Here is a 17236-nt window from a genome sequence, read left to right on the forward strand (position 1 = left end):
GCCCAAACTGAATGTTGTGCTTACGTGACCCAGCCGGGAATGAAGAGTCTTGGATGAAATGTGGTCTCCGGAATTCCGCCTATGTCGAGAACAACGGTGGGGAAATTACTGGATTCCTACGTGCAGATGACCTACTTCCTCCAGTGCTCACTCAAACAGTCGAAGGGGAAATATCAGAAGAGCTAGATCCGGGTGCTATTTGCCACATTATCTGCCTCTGGCAACGTGAACACTTTGCCAATGCTGCTGTAGAGACCCTTGTGAAGGAGGTCAGAAATTCTACCGACAATCAAGGTGAGCCTACAGGGCATATTCCAAAAGCCCAACTCTAATATGAGACAGCAAAATGGCTGGAGATAGCCAGTAATCAGCCGACACTACACCTGAAGTCTCCTTTGTGTGATTGGGAGCAGTCCGTTGTGCTTGGACACCCAACGCATCCGGTGAGCTTTCCTGAGACCATTCTCGATCCTGATTGCCGTAGTGTTAACGCTGTGAAGCTACATCGGGCATGTCTTGCCCAGCCGCCATTGAAGCCCATAACACCTGATGAGATTCCTGAGCTGCTGGAACCTGAGCTATCGTTTCTGTCTTTACCACGATCAGAAATGAAAACCTTCGGACCATACACGAGTTTACTGAAACCTATTTTGGAGCAATTAGGGATTTCTAGCCCTGAGTCACCAGACAGAGTAGTAGTGCCGTGTTTTACCCGTCAGCTTCCGAGCATCCTGCCGCTCTTTCCTGATGCACGCCACATTGGCGCTGTTAGGAGATGCTGTCGTGCACAGATTTCAATGCGCACTATATCATTTCTCCCTGATGTGGGGTCCCCTTTGCATCTTAAGCTTTCGCTAAATTGTCAGATCACATCGGGCCCGAGGACTATTACACCATGGACTGCTGCTTTGAGTCCAGCACTCAGCACGGCGCTAAGAACCTTACTGCCACAAGACTTATGGATATTTGAAGATGCCGCTTCTATCACAGGCGGCCAGGATGATTTTGACAAAGCCCGCCATTTAACATGCATTATACGCAAAAGTCCGGAAATGCAAGCGGAAGAGCTTGGAGAGACCATTATCCCAGTTGCTGGATTATTTCAGAAGCCATATAAGGATAATCGAACATACATGGAGATCATGTTTGGTCTCGACGATCCCCAGAAAAAGCAAACATGGCTTAGAAAGTACTGTCCCACCCGCCTCAAGCATGGTCTAGCTCGTTTCTTTATCTAACAGATGTCCCCTTAATAGATATCTTGCAAAGTTGTTCTCTTTGCTTCTGCCACCCTTGGTCCGTTATGGAATAGGCCTCGAAGCTCATGCTCAGAACATATGCGTCCGCATCAATACTACCTCTAAAGAGGTTACTGGATTTGCTGTGCGAGACTTTGGTGGAGCAAGAATACACAGACCTACATTCTTCCGGACTCGCATTGAACTTGGTACAATTCCTCCTGGCGCTAGCGCTTTTGTCGAAGATATGCATAAGGTGTGGCACAAGGTCTACCATGCTCTAATCCAGATGCATGTGGGCCATCTTCTGTATATGCTAGGCCTGGAATCCCATGGAGGGTGGCCCATTGTTCGAGAGGAGCTCGAAAGAGTCTTGGTCTCTTCGTGTGATCCAGATGCCAAGGCAGTGCATGAAGCCTTCATGAATAAGACCATGGCCTTCAAGTGTTTCATGGAAATGCGACTGCGTAATATTTATCGTGATGTGAGTCTATTTCGTGAGAGGAATATGCGTCGAGTTTGCTTTTGGGCTAATGGTGTATAGTATTATGAAAGAGAGCTGCCGAATGTTCTTCTCCGGGATATGCAGTCAGAAGATAACCGTACTAGCAAAGCAGAAGTTTGAAACACCTAGCGAGCCGGCAAATGGCCTTCGGATCTCCGCTTTGCCGCATTCAACCCATATACTTGACTTTTGGACATGGGACATAATATTGTGCATGCACACTGTTCTTCGCTCATAAATGACAGTCGCTCACTGCTTTTAATTTACTACTCGGCTGAGCAGTGTAGCTTTATGCGCCTCATAGTAATTGAATCCCTAAGAGCAGGAGCTAAGCCTTTATCTGCGTTATATATCAGCAGAGAGCGCGCTAGTCTCATGAAATGCCAGTGCCCAACAGGAGATCGAATCAGATTTGTAGAGGACCTATCGGAGCACCCAGCGCTTTATAATGCATTGTGTGTGTTTGAAATATAGTACTGGCCGTGTATAGTTACGGTTAATTTATTTCCGATCTTTGAAGCTAGCCATGCACCGTCACGAGGACCACCCCGCCGGGGTCCTGCGCCGCGAAATGCAGGTGACATTCTAGGACACCCAGATCTCGCGTCACGAGTCCCGATGTCGAAAAGCTTCCCCAAATGAAGCTTTTCCGCTTATTCCGAGCCAGCATCCTGTGCTGCGATTGCAGGTATGAGGTATATCGCGAAGTAAACGCATTGAGCGATCGTGCTGCCATCTCGGATCAGTGAACTGTGGAGTTGAATGATGAGATAAATCTGAAACGAATAGGTTCATCCTGTGCTAAAACATATGCGACCACAGCTGATTACTATATTGAGTTTTCTCCTTCATGTCTCAGCTGATGCCCATGTCCATGCACATTGCTAGAATTTACTAGAAAGCCGACAACTGAATAGCCTATATGAGCTTAATACTCCAACTGACTCCAATACACGAAAGAGATGCTCCCGGAGACTCTCCGGAGCCGTCCTGTTTCACGTATCCGCTGCCAAGCATCCCCTCTCCATCGGCATCGCTGGCCGCATCAGCATGTATCCGTGGTGTCCCATGGGGTCTACTGGGCATTTCATCATAATTGCAGAGATTACTGCCTGTAATATAGCACCCCTATCCATTTTTCTCTCACTGACTCAGGTCAAATGCAGGTAGCGTCGAATTAGACTTATATGAACTCTGATATAGCCTCACAGTGGAGCACCAGTTTGGCAGGCCGCCGGGCGGTGAAGAACCGAGACCCTGGCATCGATCAAGATGAAACCCCAGTTCCATTATCCAGGGGAAATGCCCCATCAGGGTCTCACTCTCATCGAGAACAATGGCACCAGAAAGGCTTAGGCCACACCCTTAATTCCCACAATAGCGCTCCTCTCGGAACCGGTTGTCCGTCTCACCAGCCCTATATATCTGAACAAGTCCCCCGGTATTTGCGTAGCAGCAACACACACATTGCAGACAGCTTACCAACTATTGCCCGTCATGCGTGGCTCTTTCGCTCTTTCTCTGCTCTCTGCGGCGCTGGGCGCCTCTGCTGCTCTCACCGAGTCTAACCTCAAGACCTACGTCGACGTGCTGGCACTCGACAGCTCCTTCAACCCCATCGAGGCGGCCTACTGGACTGACTACGTCCATCATCGTCGGACTCCCTTCGCTGTCTCCCCTGATGGAAAGACTGCCTATCTTGCGTACCTGGATGCCAGTGGGTCTGACGTCCATGTTACTGAGCTGGACCCGACTACATTTGAGGCTACGGGAACCACCGTCACTGTCAGCGGTGGACAGGAGGGTATGCCGCATACAACCCTATCTCAGCTGTAATCCTGCTAACAACTCCAGCCGGTGGTCTTGTCGCCCACAATGACGGCTTCGCCCTGTTGACCAACGAGGCCATGCCCTCCGGCACCACCAATGCTCCTCCCAGCGACACTCCCGTCCCCGTTCTCCACCGCTACACCAACGGCAAGCAAACCTGGAAGACCTGGCTCGGTGGTCCCGGCGTCCACTCCTCCGACGGTCTCTCCGCCTCCCCCGACCTGAACGGTGACCTGGTCTACTCCGAGTCCGCCGGCCTCTACGGCGCCTACTTCGTCGTGACCGACTACTCCGGCGACGCCTCCGGCCACTACGGCGACAGCATCGAATACGTTGCCGACAACGGCACGCTCGTAACTATCTCCGGCGCCTCCAGCTCCTGGGGCTGCAGCCACAACACCGGTATTGCCTTCGAGGCTGCTGACGAGCCTCCCTATGCCAGTATCTGCGCCGAAGACCAGGGCGCCATTTGGCTGAACACCAAGACCCAGGGCATGACCAACGACGGCATCAAGATCTCCAACGAGAACACTACTAACGGTGCCTCCGGTGAAGCCATGGGTGGTATGGGCGGCAGCTACAGCGGTCTGGCCCGTTTCGCTGACAGCACTCGGTACATCTTCACCTGGGTCTCCCGCGGCGCTGTCGACGTGACCGAGAACACCTGGATGGGCGACGGTTACACCCACGTCAGTAACCGCACTAACCCCCGCAATGTCGCCCTCGCCCTGTTCAGCGACAAGTACACCAAGGTCGGCAAGCAGGCTACCTCCACCGTCGGTGCCGAGGACGGCGATAGCCAGGTCACCTGGGTGACCTCGGGGTCGAACGACTGCTCCAATGCTCACGTCGCTACCTTCGGTAACTCCTCGGCCCTCATCACCTGGGAGGAGATCTCCGATCCCCTTTGTGAATACATCGCCATGGGCTGCCGTGGACAGTTCGCCGGAACTTACTTTCAGGAGGTCGATTCCGATGGTAACAAGGTCGGCGATGCCTTCAAGAGCACGGATGTCTATGTCTCCGGCGATATGGTCACCATGTCGGATGGCCGTATCTGTTGGCCGTATGTCAACATGGACTGGGATCTCTCTGAGGTCGTTTGGTCTGCCGATAGCTCCAAGTACACCAAGAAGATGAGCTTTGCTTGCATCGGAGGTAGCGGTAGCTCCTCCAACTCTACTACCACTGCCTCTTCTACTGCCAAGGCCAGCAGCTCTGCTTCTGTCGCTGTTGTGAGCAGCGCTTCTGCTGCGGTCACTCATGTTGCTGCTGGCGCGGCTAGTGTGTCTACTGAGCGTGGGACTGTTTCGGAGACTCCTGTTGCCCCCAGCAGCGTCGCCGCTGTCGCTGCGGAGGCTACTTCGGCTGTTGTCTCTGCCCAGGTCCCCAGCTGGACTGTGGGTGGAGAGGCCCGTCCTTCTACCTTCCAGACCCAGGTGCAGGTGCCTACCCAGGCCGCTCAGGCTGGATCGAACTGGGGAATCAACAAGGGCTTTGGCCAGGGATTCAGTCAGGAAAATGGACAGGGCGAGGAGGAGCACGAGGGTCACTGCCAGTTCTAAGCCATGGGCAGGTTAAGTGCGTGTGATGGGTGGTGACGGATGGTCTTGTATAGTAGTACTAGATATCATCAGTCGTATAAAAACACAGCTCTTCTCTTGTTCATCATGCTCGTGAATTGCCAAACAGCATATCAAAATACACAATGAAGAAACCAGACCGTGTTGACCTCAACAACGAGCCTACTGACTCATAACCCCAAACCTCTCCAACACCTGTTCCCTCACCTCCCTCACAATACTCTCTGCATCCTTAACCTCATGAACCAACCCAATCGATGCCCCCGCATACGTCGCCAGCCTCCCCTCCGGTCCCCATGCCTGATCCCCCTGCTTCGCCGCCTCATCATGTAGCACCTTCAACTCCTCAAACCCCTTCCCAGCCAGATGCTCCACCCACGACCGATTAATAACCGTCCTGGGCATATACTCCTCGGGCCACCCAAACGTCCCGCGGAGATGATTATACAACAACGTCTTCGTAGTCCCCACAGCCCCATCCTCCGCCCTCACAACCTCCTGCTGATACCCGCGCGCGATTCTCGTCTCGCTCGCTGCCAGGAACCTCGTCCCCATGACCACCCCAGACGCACCCAGACACAGCGCCGCCGCTGCGCCCCGTCCATCAGCTATCCCGCCTGCAGCAAACAGCGGGATCTGACTCCCCGCCATCGCATCAGCTACCTCCGGTAAGAGCGAAATCAAACCCATTGCATCTTTAGCTCTGCCGTGACCGCCTGCTTCCGCTCCCTGAACGACAACCACATCGGGCTTCTCTGCCGATTTCAAGATACTCCTCGCCTCGGACAACGTCCCGATCTGAATCCAGATCTGGGTTCCCGGTGACGCGGCACGAATCCCTCGGGACCAGGTATCTAGATCTGCTTGGCCGTTAGGCGGGGCGTAGAGCCATACCGCGCAGGGCTTGTATTTCTGGATGGCGTCGACGGCAGTGTCGAGGTCGTCGGCCCAGAGGAGGAAGCCCACGCCGATGGGCAGATGGGGAGACGGTACTGTTTTGAGGGTAGATGAGGATATTAAAGATGATGCTTGCTCCAGATCTGCGGCTACGTTTTGGATGGCGTTGTTGACGAAGCCCAGCCCCCCGGCCCGCGATACTGCCACGGCTAGGGCGGGGCCGGACATAACGCGCATGGGTGCACTCACGATCAGGGGGCTGGTGGTCCATGGGTAGAGGCAGGAGAGGTTGGGTGCGAGGTTTTGGAGTCGTGGCATTTCGTGTTATGATTGTGATTGTTATTGTGATGGTCTGTGATGTATAGATAGATGGATTAAATCATTGATGATGATGTTGATGATAAAAGTAGTGGAGGGGATGAGATGACGTGAGATGAAATGAGATGAGATGGGATTATGGGGTTTAGAGAGTGGGGCTAATCCGGGTTCCGTTGATTGCCGAGCGCGTATTGCGGGTGTTGCGGAGGTACGGCGGTTAATAGCAGCCATGAGGCGAATACTTTTTTTTTTTTTTTGTTTACTACTGGCAGAATTAATATGAAGCTGATTAAATGAAATTTGATTTACTTAATATAGTTATTTGAAAAACCTGGTAGCCGCTATTAACCGCTGTAGCGGAGGGAAGCAGTCGGCAGTGCACATTACTTTACCGTCCTTATAAAACAATGATGGTTATGGCCTACCTTCTGCTAGGATAATAATATGCATTGACAATAGGTAGTGTTTCATCAACTATACAGCTTCCTATCCCGCTAATAAACACTCAGTCAGAACAACGCTCCCTCCACTCATATCATGCTCCGCCGTCTACCCCACAACCAACACCAGTCTCAACCCAAATGATATCCCTCTAGTCCCTTTACTCCCCTTTGCTTTTATACTCCTCCTCACTAACAGCCTCATGCCACACCGTCTTCCCCAACCCAACAACAAAATGCGTCATCACACTCTCCTCATCCGCCCCATGCCAATGCGTTGTCCCCGCCGGTGCCCATACAACATCTCCCGTGTTCAAACGACGAGGGACCCCTCCCTTATCGCAGATCCATCCATTGCCCGCAACCACTTTGATCATCTGTCCGTTCTCGTGGGTGTGCCAGTATGTGCGTGCGCAGGGAGTAAAGGTGACATTGGCGATGGAGGCGTCGCTGGCGAAGTGAATCGGGTCAAGGTAGACGTCTCCTGTGAAGGTGGCCGTGGGTTTGGCGCTTTTAGCGTCTGGTTTGTGGGCGGAGGGGATGATGATTGATTCAGGCATAGTTTTGTGTTTGATTTCTTGAAGCTTTATTGGGGGGGGGGGAGGTTTGTGGGTGTTGTGTGACTAGTCGAGGTGGGATGTGATAGGCTTCAGGACGTAGGGTTGGAACGGACGTAGTGAAATGATAATACTGCTGGTGGAAAAAGACGAGCATATTGGTTGTTCTCTGGTCAAATTCTTATACTCAAATACCCTAAGATGTATATACTAAAGTCTGGGTGAACATGTCAGCTGGTTCCCGTGGGGCTGCAGGCTGACGGTAGATCCACATTTATCTCCGGGCCCTTCATAGGAGTGAGTGTCATCAAGTCCGTTTTATCAATGAATCGTCGGCTGCCTTCCTGATCCCGCTCAGCCTGCATTATCGCGGGGAAATGGTGGTTCTCCACAAACATCGTTGCAAGTGGGTGCTCAGATCATCCCTTTAGCATCTCCATTTATCTCCGAGAGAATGTCTGTCATCCAGTCAGTCACATGACGAGTTTAGCTATCGTGCTATTTCGTACTTGTAATATGGCATCTGGTGTGTGTCAGGAGCAAGTTTCTAAGGTCATCTCTCCGACTTATACTAGACCCCTGAAAACTTATATCAGATGTACAGGCGATTTACTCCAGGGGGCTGGCAATCAACTAGACTTATTTCCCCAAGCAGAAGCATCCGGAGACATTCGAAGCATGTCCGGCTGCAAAAATTGACTAAAGTCAAGGCCCTGCAAGGTTGGCACATCAGCCACTAGCCCCTCCAGCCAGGATACTTCGTCAGAAGTTGCCATTTGCTGGAGCGACGACTCTGTGGCTGGTGACTGCTGATACTCATGGAGTACTGTACTCAACAACCTAGTGTCCGCACGTCTACGCCGTTCGTACAGAAGAATGAGTAAACACGCTGTGTTATACGCTTCCCTCATGGTTTCCGTATCGTAGGTAGAGGCCACCACCCTCAACGTTTGCATAGCTTCAGGCAGTAGCTCGAGTGCTGGGCTGGTGTCCATCTCGAGGATGATACTGATCATCTGGAACGGCACATTAGGTACATGGTGCCATGGAGAGCAGTCGGCAACCATTTCGCGTGATGCACATAGACTGCGTTTGAGTAGGTCAAGGACTTTGGTCATTGTGGTTGGCGATGCAGTGAGGTTTGTTAACCGGAGACGTCGGAGCAGACATAGAACCAAATTGCATTGGCAAAGAAGAGAGGGTGGTTTGGTGTGACTGCGGTTCAACGTCTGATGTAGTAGCTCTTCGATTTCCTGGTCTGGACGTTGGTTCTCCGGACCCAGACTGGCGGTTACAGGTAGGAGACCGAGGAGCTCTGTGGTGAAATCGCCGGGTCGCGACGAAGGCAGTCCGAGCGTATCACTGCACAGGGGAACTCGGGAAAGACCCAGATCGTAGGAGATCCAGAGGTTCAGATGTTGAGCGACACCAATGAGTCTCCGTCGAATATCGACATCATTATCGTCATCTGTTGATAGCTGATGGAGCTTGGAAGCTTCAATCAAGTGCATCAAGGTGGAGCTTGCCACCCAGCAGGGATACGGAGGGGCAGTCGTGCGCAGATAAATCACGCGCAGGGTCCATACAGTCACCAAGTGCAGTGAGGGACGGACACTTCCGATATGAGTCTCGGAGATCGAGCGCACCAGTTCGACCAAGTGAGACTCGGTGATGTTAATGTTGGTCCCTGAGAAAAGACATCCGAGAGCGGCAACCCCAGCTAAGACGCCGTCATACGTACTCTCCACGGCGTTGGGCTGCCAGCGGCTGTCCATGCGGCGGAAGAAATCGCTGGAATCGATAAAACCATAGCAGGGATCCACTTTGGAGAAATAGACATTCGCCAGAGTCCTCATCTGCATCAACGAGAGGATCTCGACAATGGGAAAGGCTGCGACGGGGGCGAGTCCGGCGGGGGACTTGCGTCTGCCCACATTCCAGCCAAAGAGGTTCAATTTGGGCGCGTTGGCTGGGTCAACTTTGAGGCCGATCTTTCTGACAAAAGCCGCTCCCGAATTGACCTCAAGGGTCTCAGTGAAGCGGCCCACCTCTCGGGGACTCGATTCGAGGATGGGTTCATTCTGGTCGCGGATGCTGGTTCCCCGGTCGGCGGGTTTGCTTCTCACGCGTCGCGGAGCCTGATAGTGACACTCATAGCCCCAACTGGTGCACGTTGAGCAGGGGGATTCACCATTACATTTCCTTTTTCGCTCCCGACAAGGTTCACAAGCCAGTCGAGCCCGCTTGCGCTTCAAGGCAGTCGCATCGCTCATTATGAATACCTAGTAATATACGATCGCGGACGAGGAAAGATTTGGAAGTGGGAAAGATGAGCCAAGGGCCATCGGTCGGGCGGCACTCGGTTTTCCGTCTGCTCCCGACCGGCAATGACACAATAAGCAACACCCTAAACGTCAATGTTCTGATAGAAGATGTATAGTAGTATTCTTTGAGGCAATTTTCATTATCGATAATTATATATACAGTAATCTAGTTTAACATGTATGTAAATCGTGGATAAGGTTAGACATCCGGGCCAAAGGTCTGTAGGCCCGCGAAGATAGGACAGCTGCAGCAGATCCACCCTCCCACATCCCCCGCTAGAGAATCTTAATTGATCCCTACAGCGATTGTGCTTACCACCATACCCCCACACTCTACCAAGTAATGCTTCAGGCCGTATCGCTCGTCAAGTGTCACAGTGGTGATATATCACCCTATTTCTCCTACCTGTAAACCCTCAGAGTCCGCTGCAGCACTCACCGGCTGGTCTGCTTGCCTTCCCCTCTCAACCTGGGTCCATATGCTCGAAATAGGAACGGAATGGGAATCATGATCGCCGACAGGCACCCCAACAGTGTTCCCGCCCACTGCACCCCGAGGTTCGCGAACATCTGCTTCGAGAAAAGTGGGAACCCTGCCGCAACGCTGGATCGGAGGATGATGTTGGCAGCCACGGTCGAAGCAGCCCTACACAGTGTCAGCATCACACTTCCTTCCATCACGGCGCAGGCCACACCTACACGGGGAGAAATGAATCCACTAAATAGTTAAAGCATGGTAGGAAGATAGAGAGAATTCCGAAACCGATCAGTACTCCTCCTGCAGTTGGAGCCATCCAGTGAATGCTAGCAGTAAAGCCAGTCCAACTGAACCTGTAGCACTAATCAGCACCGAATCAAATGGATGAAGTGACCTGACTCACCAGAAGATGCCAATCGTGAACACTGGAGCCCCAACTACAACAGAATTCAAGCGCCATTCTGGGATGGGAACGTTGTTGTTGGCAGCTAACTTTCTTACATAGGCGGAGTGCTGTGAGAGAACGAATCCACAGGCAGCCATCTGCCCAACAATGAGGCCAATGAATGGAAGACCATTAATCCCGGGGCCCATGCCATGGACGGACTCGAAAACATAAGGGTAAGCTTCAAGCAGGGCATACACAATGCCGTAAATGAAGGACATATAAAGGGAAATAACCAAAACAATGGGCTCAGTTGCGAGCATCCGCAGTGGACGGGTAAAGTACTTCTGAATCAGCTGCCGTATGTCCACCTCGACCTCCTCCTGCTTTGCATGAATGCCCCAATTGCCCGTTTGCTGCCGAAGGGTGGCCGCTTTCGACACAAGAAGGCAAGACGCGTATGTTTCCTTCAAGAATAATATGCAGATACCACCCCAAGCGAAGCCCACTATAGCCGGAATATACAGGGTCCAACGCCATCCGAGCGAACTCGAAGCGATGAAGCCTCCAATGAAAGGGGCACTCAACGGACCCAAGAAAACGAGGATTGCATACAGCGAAATGGCAGCTCCGCGGTGCGAATTATTCCAAATGTCCGACAGCACAGCAGGAACCACCGCGAGTGGGCTGGCCCCGAACATTCCCGCAAAGAAACGACAGATTATCAGCGTTTGGATGTCTTTCGCGACGGCGGATGCAATGGTGAATACAGCACCCCCGAGTATGCCTAGTGTCAATGGCCATCGTCTTCCAAACAGCTCCGAAGCGGGGGCCCAGATGACAGGACCGGCTGCGAAACCTAACACGAAAAGCGACGTGCCCAGTATTCCAACTTCGGATCCTACATCGAAAGACTTGGCTGCTCCTGCAGAGCCAGGTGCAAAGACTCCACTGGCGAATGATGGGATAAATGTGCCAAAGCATGCGATCGTCGATATGAGTATTCTAAGGGGGAAGGCGTAAGTGAGAGTCCGGAAACTGGAGGAATGGCGTACTTGGTAAAGAGAGGCCAATTCAAGGGGTGCTGAGGATCGTCCGGGCCATCGAAATCGACGACATAGTCTTCCCTATTCGGCAGGGGTGGAGGAATGGCTTTGCCCTGTCCCATAGACAAAAGGTGTCCAGGGTATTTTTCCACATCGGCCTGATACGTATCATCCGTCAGTTACAACTGATACAAAAAGGCATCAAGCAGTTTGTGGTCAGCTTCACCTTCAATGCTTGGGAGGATTGGCTGCTGGTTTCACTATCTTGTGGGTTACTCATAGTGATGATGGCCATTGAAAAGACTGACTCGGTGACATGGAATGGCCTCCGCAGCGACTAATAACCATCCAGCCGTCTAGCTTTGACATATATATCCAATGCGAAGAAAATTCTTCATCTCTATATTAGTTATGACTTTTTCTTAACAGACACTCCATAGGACTACAAAGTCTCTTCCGCCAATGGGAAGTAACCCGCGGAGTTAGCGGGTATTGCGGGAAGATAGTGACCCAGCAGTAACCGTCCACACTGACTCTCGCGAAATAACACACTAAGGTGAGCATTCACTGCTACTGTCATTGCTACTGTCATTGCGGATAATGGTGGCATATTGTCTCACAATGTTGGCATAGAGCAAGCAGCTCCTGACTACACCAAACCACAGTATTTCAAGGCGGGTTCGGCACTGCTACATGATGGGTGCTTTCCGTGTTGCTCACCATTTGTTAACCTATAAATTCCACAACAAAAGCCTTATACACCTCAGGCAGTATGATATATACAATTGTGTCGTTGTTTACAGCGTGATCTGTCTTGTCCAATCTGATGCCCAGCAATTCCCGGACTGACCCGCCGAAGTGACCCGTCGGCTGGACCCGAGGTTCTCAGCAACCAATCTCATCCACGCGGCAGCCATGCGAAAGACGTCAGATCTTCATCCTGCCGCTTGGTTCAGATGACTCATATTCGGTCTTTTAAGATGAAATAGACCACCGTTTGAAATCACCGGAGCTTTGAGGCCCAAGTCAGTGTGAGTCTTCTCGGACTCTCGCGAATTTTGTACATTTCCATCTCCAATGGCCACCTCGATCACCGCCCGCAGCGCTGTGTCCGAAGATGAGATCAATCTAGCCAGCACCATGCCTCGCCTGACAGCCATGTCCATAGTTTCGAGTCCAGCTGAAGACCATGCAGCGCGGAATTCGACTTGGTAAGCTACCAATGCCCCTCTGAAGTACTCTCGAAACCTAGAAATTTACTTCCATTTGTCAGGAAATCCACCATCATCGTGGCGGCCTCCTTTGTCATCATCTTCACCTGCTGTGGTCTCAATTTCGCATGGGGTGTTTATCAAGCCCTATATGAGAGCCTGGCACGGAAGCCCGGAACGCCTTTTACCGGAGCATCGCCGGCAGAGATCGATCTGATTGGTACCATCTCAGTGTCCCTGATGACCATCGGAGGCCCTTTCGCGGTCGCTTGGGCGAAGCGCTTCTCTCCTCGCGTGGTCTCTTTTGGGGGTGGTCTTGTCTTCGGGCTTTCTCTCATCCTGGCCAGCTTCGGCACGAAGTTGTGGCATTTCGAGCTGACCCAAGGGCTGCTGAACGGCATTGGTACCTGCTTGTGCTACATGATACCAGTCACCATTGCCCCCACGTGGTTTACCCATCACCGAGGCCTAGCTATGGGCATCATCTTATCAGGCACTGGTGTGGGTGGTCTGGTATGGGCGCCCGCGCTGACTGCGTGTGTTAACGCCCTCGGATTTCGCAACACCCTGCGCCTGACTGGTGGTCTGTCATTCGCGCTGGTCGCGGTCGCTAGCGGTGCAATGGCCTGGGAGCCAGCCAGCCAGCGTCGTATCGCAATTGAAAATGCCTCGAGAACCAGTCGTGTGGATGGTATTCTGAACGTGCCACTGGTGGACTGGCGCGTTGCCCGGACGCGTCGTTTCATGGCCCAGGCATTAGGCGCCATCTTTCAGGCGGCTGCATATTACACACCCGTCTTCTTCTACGCCTCGTACGCCCAGTCCCTTGGATACAGTACCACAGCCAGCTCCAACTTCATTGCCCTCAGCAATGCCTGTAACGCAGTGGGCAAAATCGTCATTGGCCATGTGGCCGATCGTCTGGGTCGGTTAAATGCTCTTCTGCTCACCACTTGTCTCAGTGCCATCGCTACCGTTGCCTTCTGGTTACCATCCACTTTGACCGGTCAGATGGCGCAGTCGCAGGGTCTATTTATCACGTTCACTATCCTGTATGGCACCTTCGCCAGTGCATATGTGTCTCTCTTTCCAACTAGCCTTGTTGAGCTGTTCGGGGTACAGAATTTTGCCTCCGTCAACGGGGTTTTGTACATGGTTCGTGGCATGGCCACCATGGTCGGTACCCCGGTTGGTGGTGTCTTGGTCAGAAGTGCGGCCAATGCCCTCACCCCGAAGGCGTACGAGAACATGTCGGTACTGGTCAGCGCCCTGCTGTTTGCTGCCACAGCTGCAATAGTCTGGGTGCGCTTGGAGGCAATGATTGGGCCCGATGGACATCTGCTCTGGAAATGGCGACAGTAGCAGCTGTAGTCTGTGTGTATCTTTCGGGTTCCTAGAAACCATAAGGCCACCCCGGAGTTGCGACAGCGCTCGGTAGTGATCCAAACTGTATGTATTGAAACCCATGATGTACCTTAACCACCATCTCAACTCCAATGAACTTAATGTTTTCTGAAAATTCGTTCTATTTGTGGATGGCCTCGTCGTGGTTATTCAGTAAGACTTGGGCGCACGGTATCTATGGCCGCTTGTTAAAGGGAAACGCTACTGCCCCATCGGCCATGCTGCCTTCACACCAGCTTTCGCTCATTCCACATCCTCCGCCTATGTCTGCATGCAAAGCGTGTTCCCTGAAGAGTAAGGATTGCCTGTTAGTACAGGCAGAACCCTCCCCATGATCTTGATATAGAGATGTTGAACTGCTGCCTCGGGCGCAGACAACTTAAAGACGCAGGCGAGAAGGATTCTACCTGCACTAGAATAAGGCTTTCACCTCATTAAGAGCGTGCTTCAAGTGCTAAGGTAGGCGGCAGGTTGTAGCATGAGTAAAGGCTGGTGTGGAGGCAGCCTGGCCGGTGTGGCAGTAGGGCCGCCCTTATTTGATAGCCAATGTAGCATCGCTTGAATTTCAGCACTAAGTACCGAGAAAGGCTTCCACGTGGGTAGAACAATTGCTGCAGAAACTGTTACTCTGGAAGGTCCAAACGACTCCAACTACTCCACCTTGGCAGGAATACCCGATATCGCTCGGCAAGTTCGGCTTATCACCCGATGACCTGATAACGATAAGATTTGGAGATGCAATTGATTCGAGTCGATGCAACATCGAATTATTGGAAAGATCAATAATCGTGGACAGGTCAAGTCAATAATTGGAGGTTGCCGCCTGTTTCCGAAGACACCGATTAGCTCCAATAGTCTCGGCAGGGATGGTATATATGCAGCCGATGGGCAGCCCTCAGCCCCTGTTCGTCACAATTTTTTTCAGCAGACTCGTCTTCTGATCATGGTACGCTCTTTACAACTCGGCGTGGCGGCCCTTGGGCTGCTTGGTGCAGTGTCCGCTCAATTAGTGTCAACTGGCTTATCCGTCACGCTCGACCATATCGATTATTTTGTCTCTCCTTACTCCGTGGGGAACGTGACGGTGTCGGCGGCCTTCCTGAAGGACGTCCCTAGTGTCAATGGCTTCTACCCTGTGACTGTTGTCCAAGAGGAGAAAGCTGAGGTATCATCGTTGCCCTCTCTATTCTCTACATGGACGGATGTGGATGATGTGTTTACACCCGCTTTCCTGGGTGCAGTCTTAGTCCGTGGCTACAAACCCGACAATGCCACTACAACCTTCAATACTTCCCGCTCCAGTGTCCTCGTGCCTTTGGAGTCCAGGGTTGTCCCATCAGGCCCGTACTTCCTCGAACAGGCTACTGGGAAGCTCTATCCAGTGTACCGTCTCTACAGCGACTTTGCAGGAGCCTTTACGCAGCCACTGCTCCAGAAGCCAGACGGCACATTCCAGCCTTTGTCGGCACAAGTTGCCGGTCTGGTCTCATCGACAGTCGGTGTACCCTCTCGCATCTACTATACTCCCAGCTCTGAGAAACCGTTGGCCGGGGCCCGCGTCGGCGTAAAGGACATTTACAGCCTCGCTGGCGTGCGCCAGAGCAACGGCAATCGGGCCTGGTACAACTTGTACGGAGAGAACAACGTCACTGGCACCGCTGTTTCACGTCTGATCGAGGCAGGCGCCATTATTGTCGGACTACAGAAGCCCTCGCAGTTTGCAAATGGAGAAACGGCTACAGCTGACTGGGTCGACCTTCACTCACCCTTCAACCCACGTGGAGATGGATACCAGGATCCTTCTTCCTCCTCGTCAGGCGCTGGTGCTTCCATCGGCTCTTACGAATGGTTAGATCTGGCTCTTGGTAGTGATACCGGTGGCTCTATCCGCAATCCTGCCGAGGTCCAGGGAGTCTACGGTTCTCGTCCATCTCACGGTCTGGTCGAACTCGATCATGTCATGTCCATGTCTCCGGTGCTCGATACTGCAGGAGTGCTGACAAGGGACCCTTACCTTTGGGACCGAGCCAACCAAGCCCTCTACAGCACTAACTACACCTCGTTTCATGGCAAATCAGTCCGTTACCCTAGCAAGCTGTACACTATCGATTTCCCGACGACCAATGACTCTGCGGCAGATGCATTGCTGGCTGCATTCCAAAAGCGCCTGGCTGCATTCTTGAATACGACAGCCACCCCGCTGGACCTACCTGCCGACTGGTCGTCACAGCCGCCGTCCGGCGCACCCGCCAATGTCTCGCTTGAAACGTTGCTTAACCTGACCTACCCAATGCTCATCACGAAGCAGCAAATCCCTCTGGTTAGGGATCCTTTCTATGCCGACTATGCCGGTACGTATGGCCCAAAGCTCTCACTCACAACATTGACTAACACGCAAACAGCAAAGCACGACGGTCGAGTCCCCTTCGTGGACCCCGTCCCTCTCTCCCGGTGGAACTGGTCCATGGCGTATCCTGACTCCGCACTGGATGAAGCCATCCACAACAAGACGCTCTTCATGGACTGGATCGCTGAGAACTATCTCACTCCGATCTCCGACCCAGAGCAGTGCTCTTCGTCGCTTATTGTCTATGTGGGCACCGATGGCTCCCAGAGAGCGCGTAATGTCTACCGCTCGCTGCCTGGCGCACCATCAGGCTATAGCAAGTTCCTCATCTCCAATATGGCCAGTGTGCCGGACTTTGTCATTCCCATTGGGGAGATTGCGGCCTACAGCACCATTACACAGCACCAGGAGAAATTTCCCGTCGCCATTGACGTTCTGGCTGCGAAGGGGTGCGATGGGCTACTTGTTAGGCTGGCTCAGGATTTGTTGGAGGCTGGAATCATCAGTGCCCCGTTATCCGGTGGGACGCTGACTGGTGGGTCAGTCTTGTTTTAATGCATTGTGCTATCTTTCGGAGAGGAAGGACTTCCAGCACGGCTACAACGCTAATGCCACATACGATCGATGATTTATCAGATTATAGATTAAATATACATATTTTATATAATGTCAA

General features: G+C 52.4%; 8 protein-coding genes across 8 annotated transcripts; 4 read left to right on the forward strand and 4 right to left on the reverse strand.

The window, feature by feature from the left end:
• Window positions 1-11: 11 nt before the first annotated feature.
• On the forward strand, window positions 12-1863 carry AKAW2_81329S (uncharacterized protein; the record flags this gene model as incomplete). Its single annotated transcript, XM_041682448.1, has 5 exons — window positions 12-294; window positions 343-443; window positions 501-1189; window positions 1257-1722; window positions 1783-1863. The coding sequence occupies 5 exons, from the start codon at window positions 12-14 to the stop codon at window positions 1861-1863; spliced, it is 1620 nt and encodes a 539-aa protein (XP_041549290.1).
• Window positions 1864-3240: 1377 nt separating this feature from the next.
• Window positions 3241-5138, forward strand: AKAW2_81330S (uncharacterized protein; the record flags this gene model as incomplete). Its single annotated transcript, XM_041682449.1, has 2 exons — window positions 3241-3547; window positions 3598-5138. The coding sequence occupies 2 exons, from the start codon at window positions 3241-3243 to the stop codon at window positions 5136-5138; spliced, it is 1848 nt and encodes a 615-aa protein (XP_041549291.1).
• Window positions 5139-5318: 180 nt separating this feature from the next.
• AKAW2_81331A (nitronate monooxygenase) lies at window positions 5319-6371 on the reverse strand (the record flags this gene model as incomplete). The annotated part of the gene is made up of 1 exon (XM_041682450.1): window positions 5319-6371. One exon carries the CDS (start codon window positions 6369-6371, stop codon window positions 5319-5321), a length of 1053 nt encoding a protein of 350 aa, XP_041549292.1.
• A 601-nt stretch (window positions 6372-6972) lies between these two features.
• On the reverse strand, window positions 6973-7371 carry AKAW2_81332A (cupin domain-containing protein; the record flags this gene model as incomplete). Its single annotated transcript, XM_041682451.1, has 1 exon — window positions 6973-7371. One exon carries the CDS (start codon window positions 7369-7371, stop codon window positions 6973-6975), a length of 399 nt encoding a protein of 132 aa, XP_041549293.1.
• Window positions 7372-7997: 626 nt separating this feature from the next.
• Window positions 7998-9641, reverse strand: AKAW2_81333A (uncharacterized protein; the record flags this gene model as incomplete). The annotated part of the gene is made up of 1 exon (XM_041682452.1): window positions 7998-9641. One exon carries the CDS (start codon window positions 9639-9641, stop codon window positions 7998-8000), a length of 1644 nt encoding a protein of 547 aa, XP_041549294.1.
• A 486-nt stretch (window positions 9642-10127) lies between these two features.
• Window positions 10128-11896, reverse strand: AKAW2_81334A (MFS transporter; the record flags this gene model as incomplete). Its single annotated transcript, XM_041682453.1, has 5 exons — window positions 10128-10338; window positions 10392-10523; window positions 10574-11560; window positions 11611-11759; window positions 11828-11896. The coding sequence occupies 5 exons, from the start codon at window positions 11894-11896 to the stop codon at window positions 10128-10130; spliced, it is 1548 nt and encodes a 515-aa protein (XP_041549295.1).
• Window positions 11897-12678: 782 nt separating this feature from the next.
• On the forward strand, window positions 12679-14174 carry AKAW2_81335S (putative MFS monocarboxylate transporter; the record flags this gene model as incomplete). The annotated part of the gene is made up of 2 exons (XM_041682454.1): window positions 12679-12812; window positions 12875-14174. 2 exons carry the CDS (start codon window positions 12679-12681, stop codon window positions 14172-14174), a joined length of 1434 nt encoding a protein of 477 aa, XP_041549296.1.
• A 985-nt stretch (window positions 14175-15159) lies between these two features.
• Window positions 15160-17118, forward strand: AKAW2_81336S (glutamyl-tRNA(Gln) amidotransferase, subunit A; the record flags this gene model as incomplete). The annotated part of the gene is made up of 2 exons (XM_041682457.1): window positions 15160-16567; window positions 16619-17118. 2 exons carry the CDS (start codon window positions 15160-15162, stop codon window positions 17116-17118), a joined length of 1908 nt encoding a protein of 635 aa, XP_041549297.1.
• Between the last annotated feature and the right edge of the window lie 118 nt (window positions 17119-17236).

This window comes from Aspergillus luchuensis, chromosome 8, assembly GCF_016861625.1.
Source record: "Aspergillus luchuensis IFO 4308 DNA, chromosome 8, nearly complete sequence".
In the NCBI taxonomy this organism is placed as follows: domain Eukaryota; kingdom Fungi; phylum Ascomycota; class Eurotiomycetes; order Eurotiales; family Aspergillaceae; genus Aspergillus; species Aspergillus luchuensis.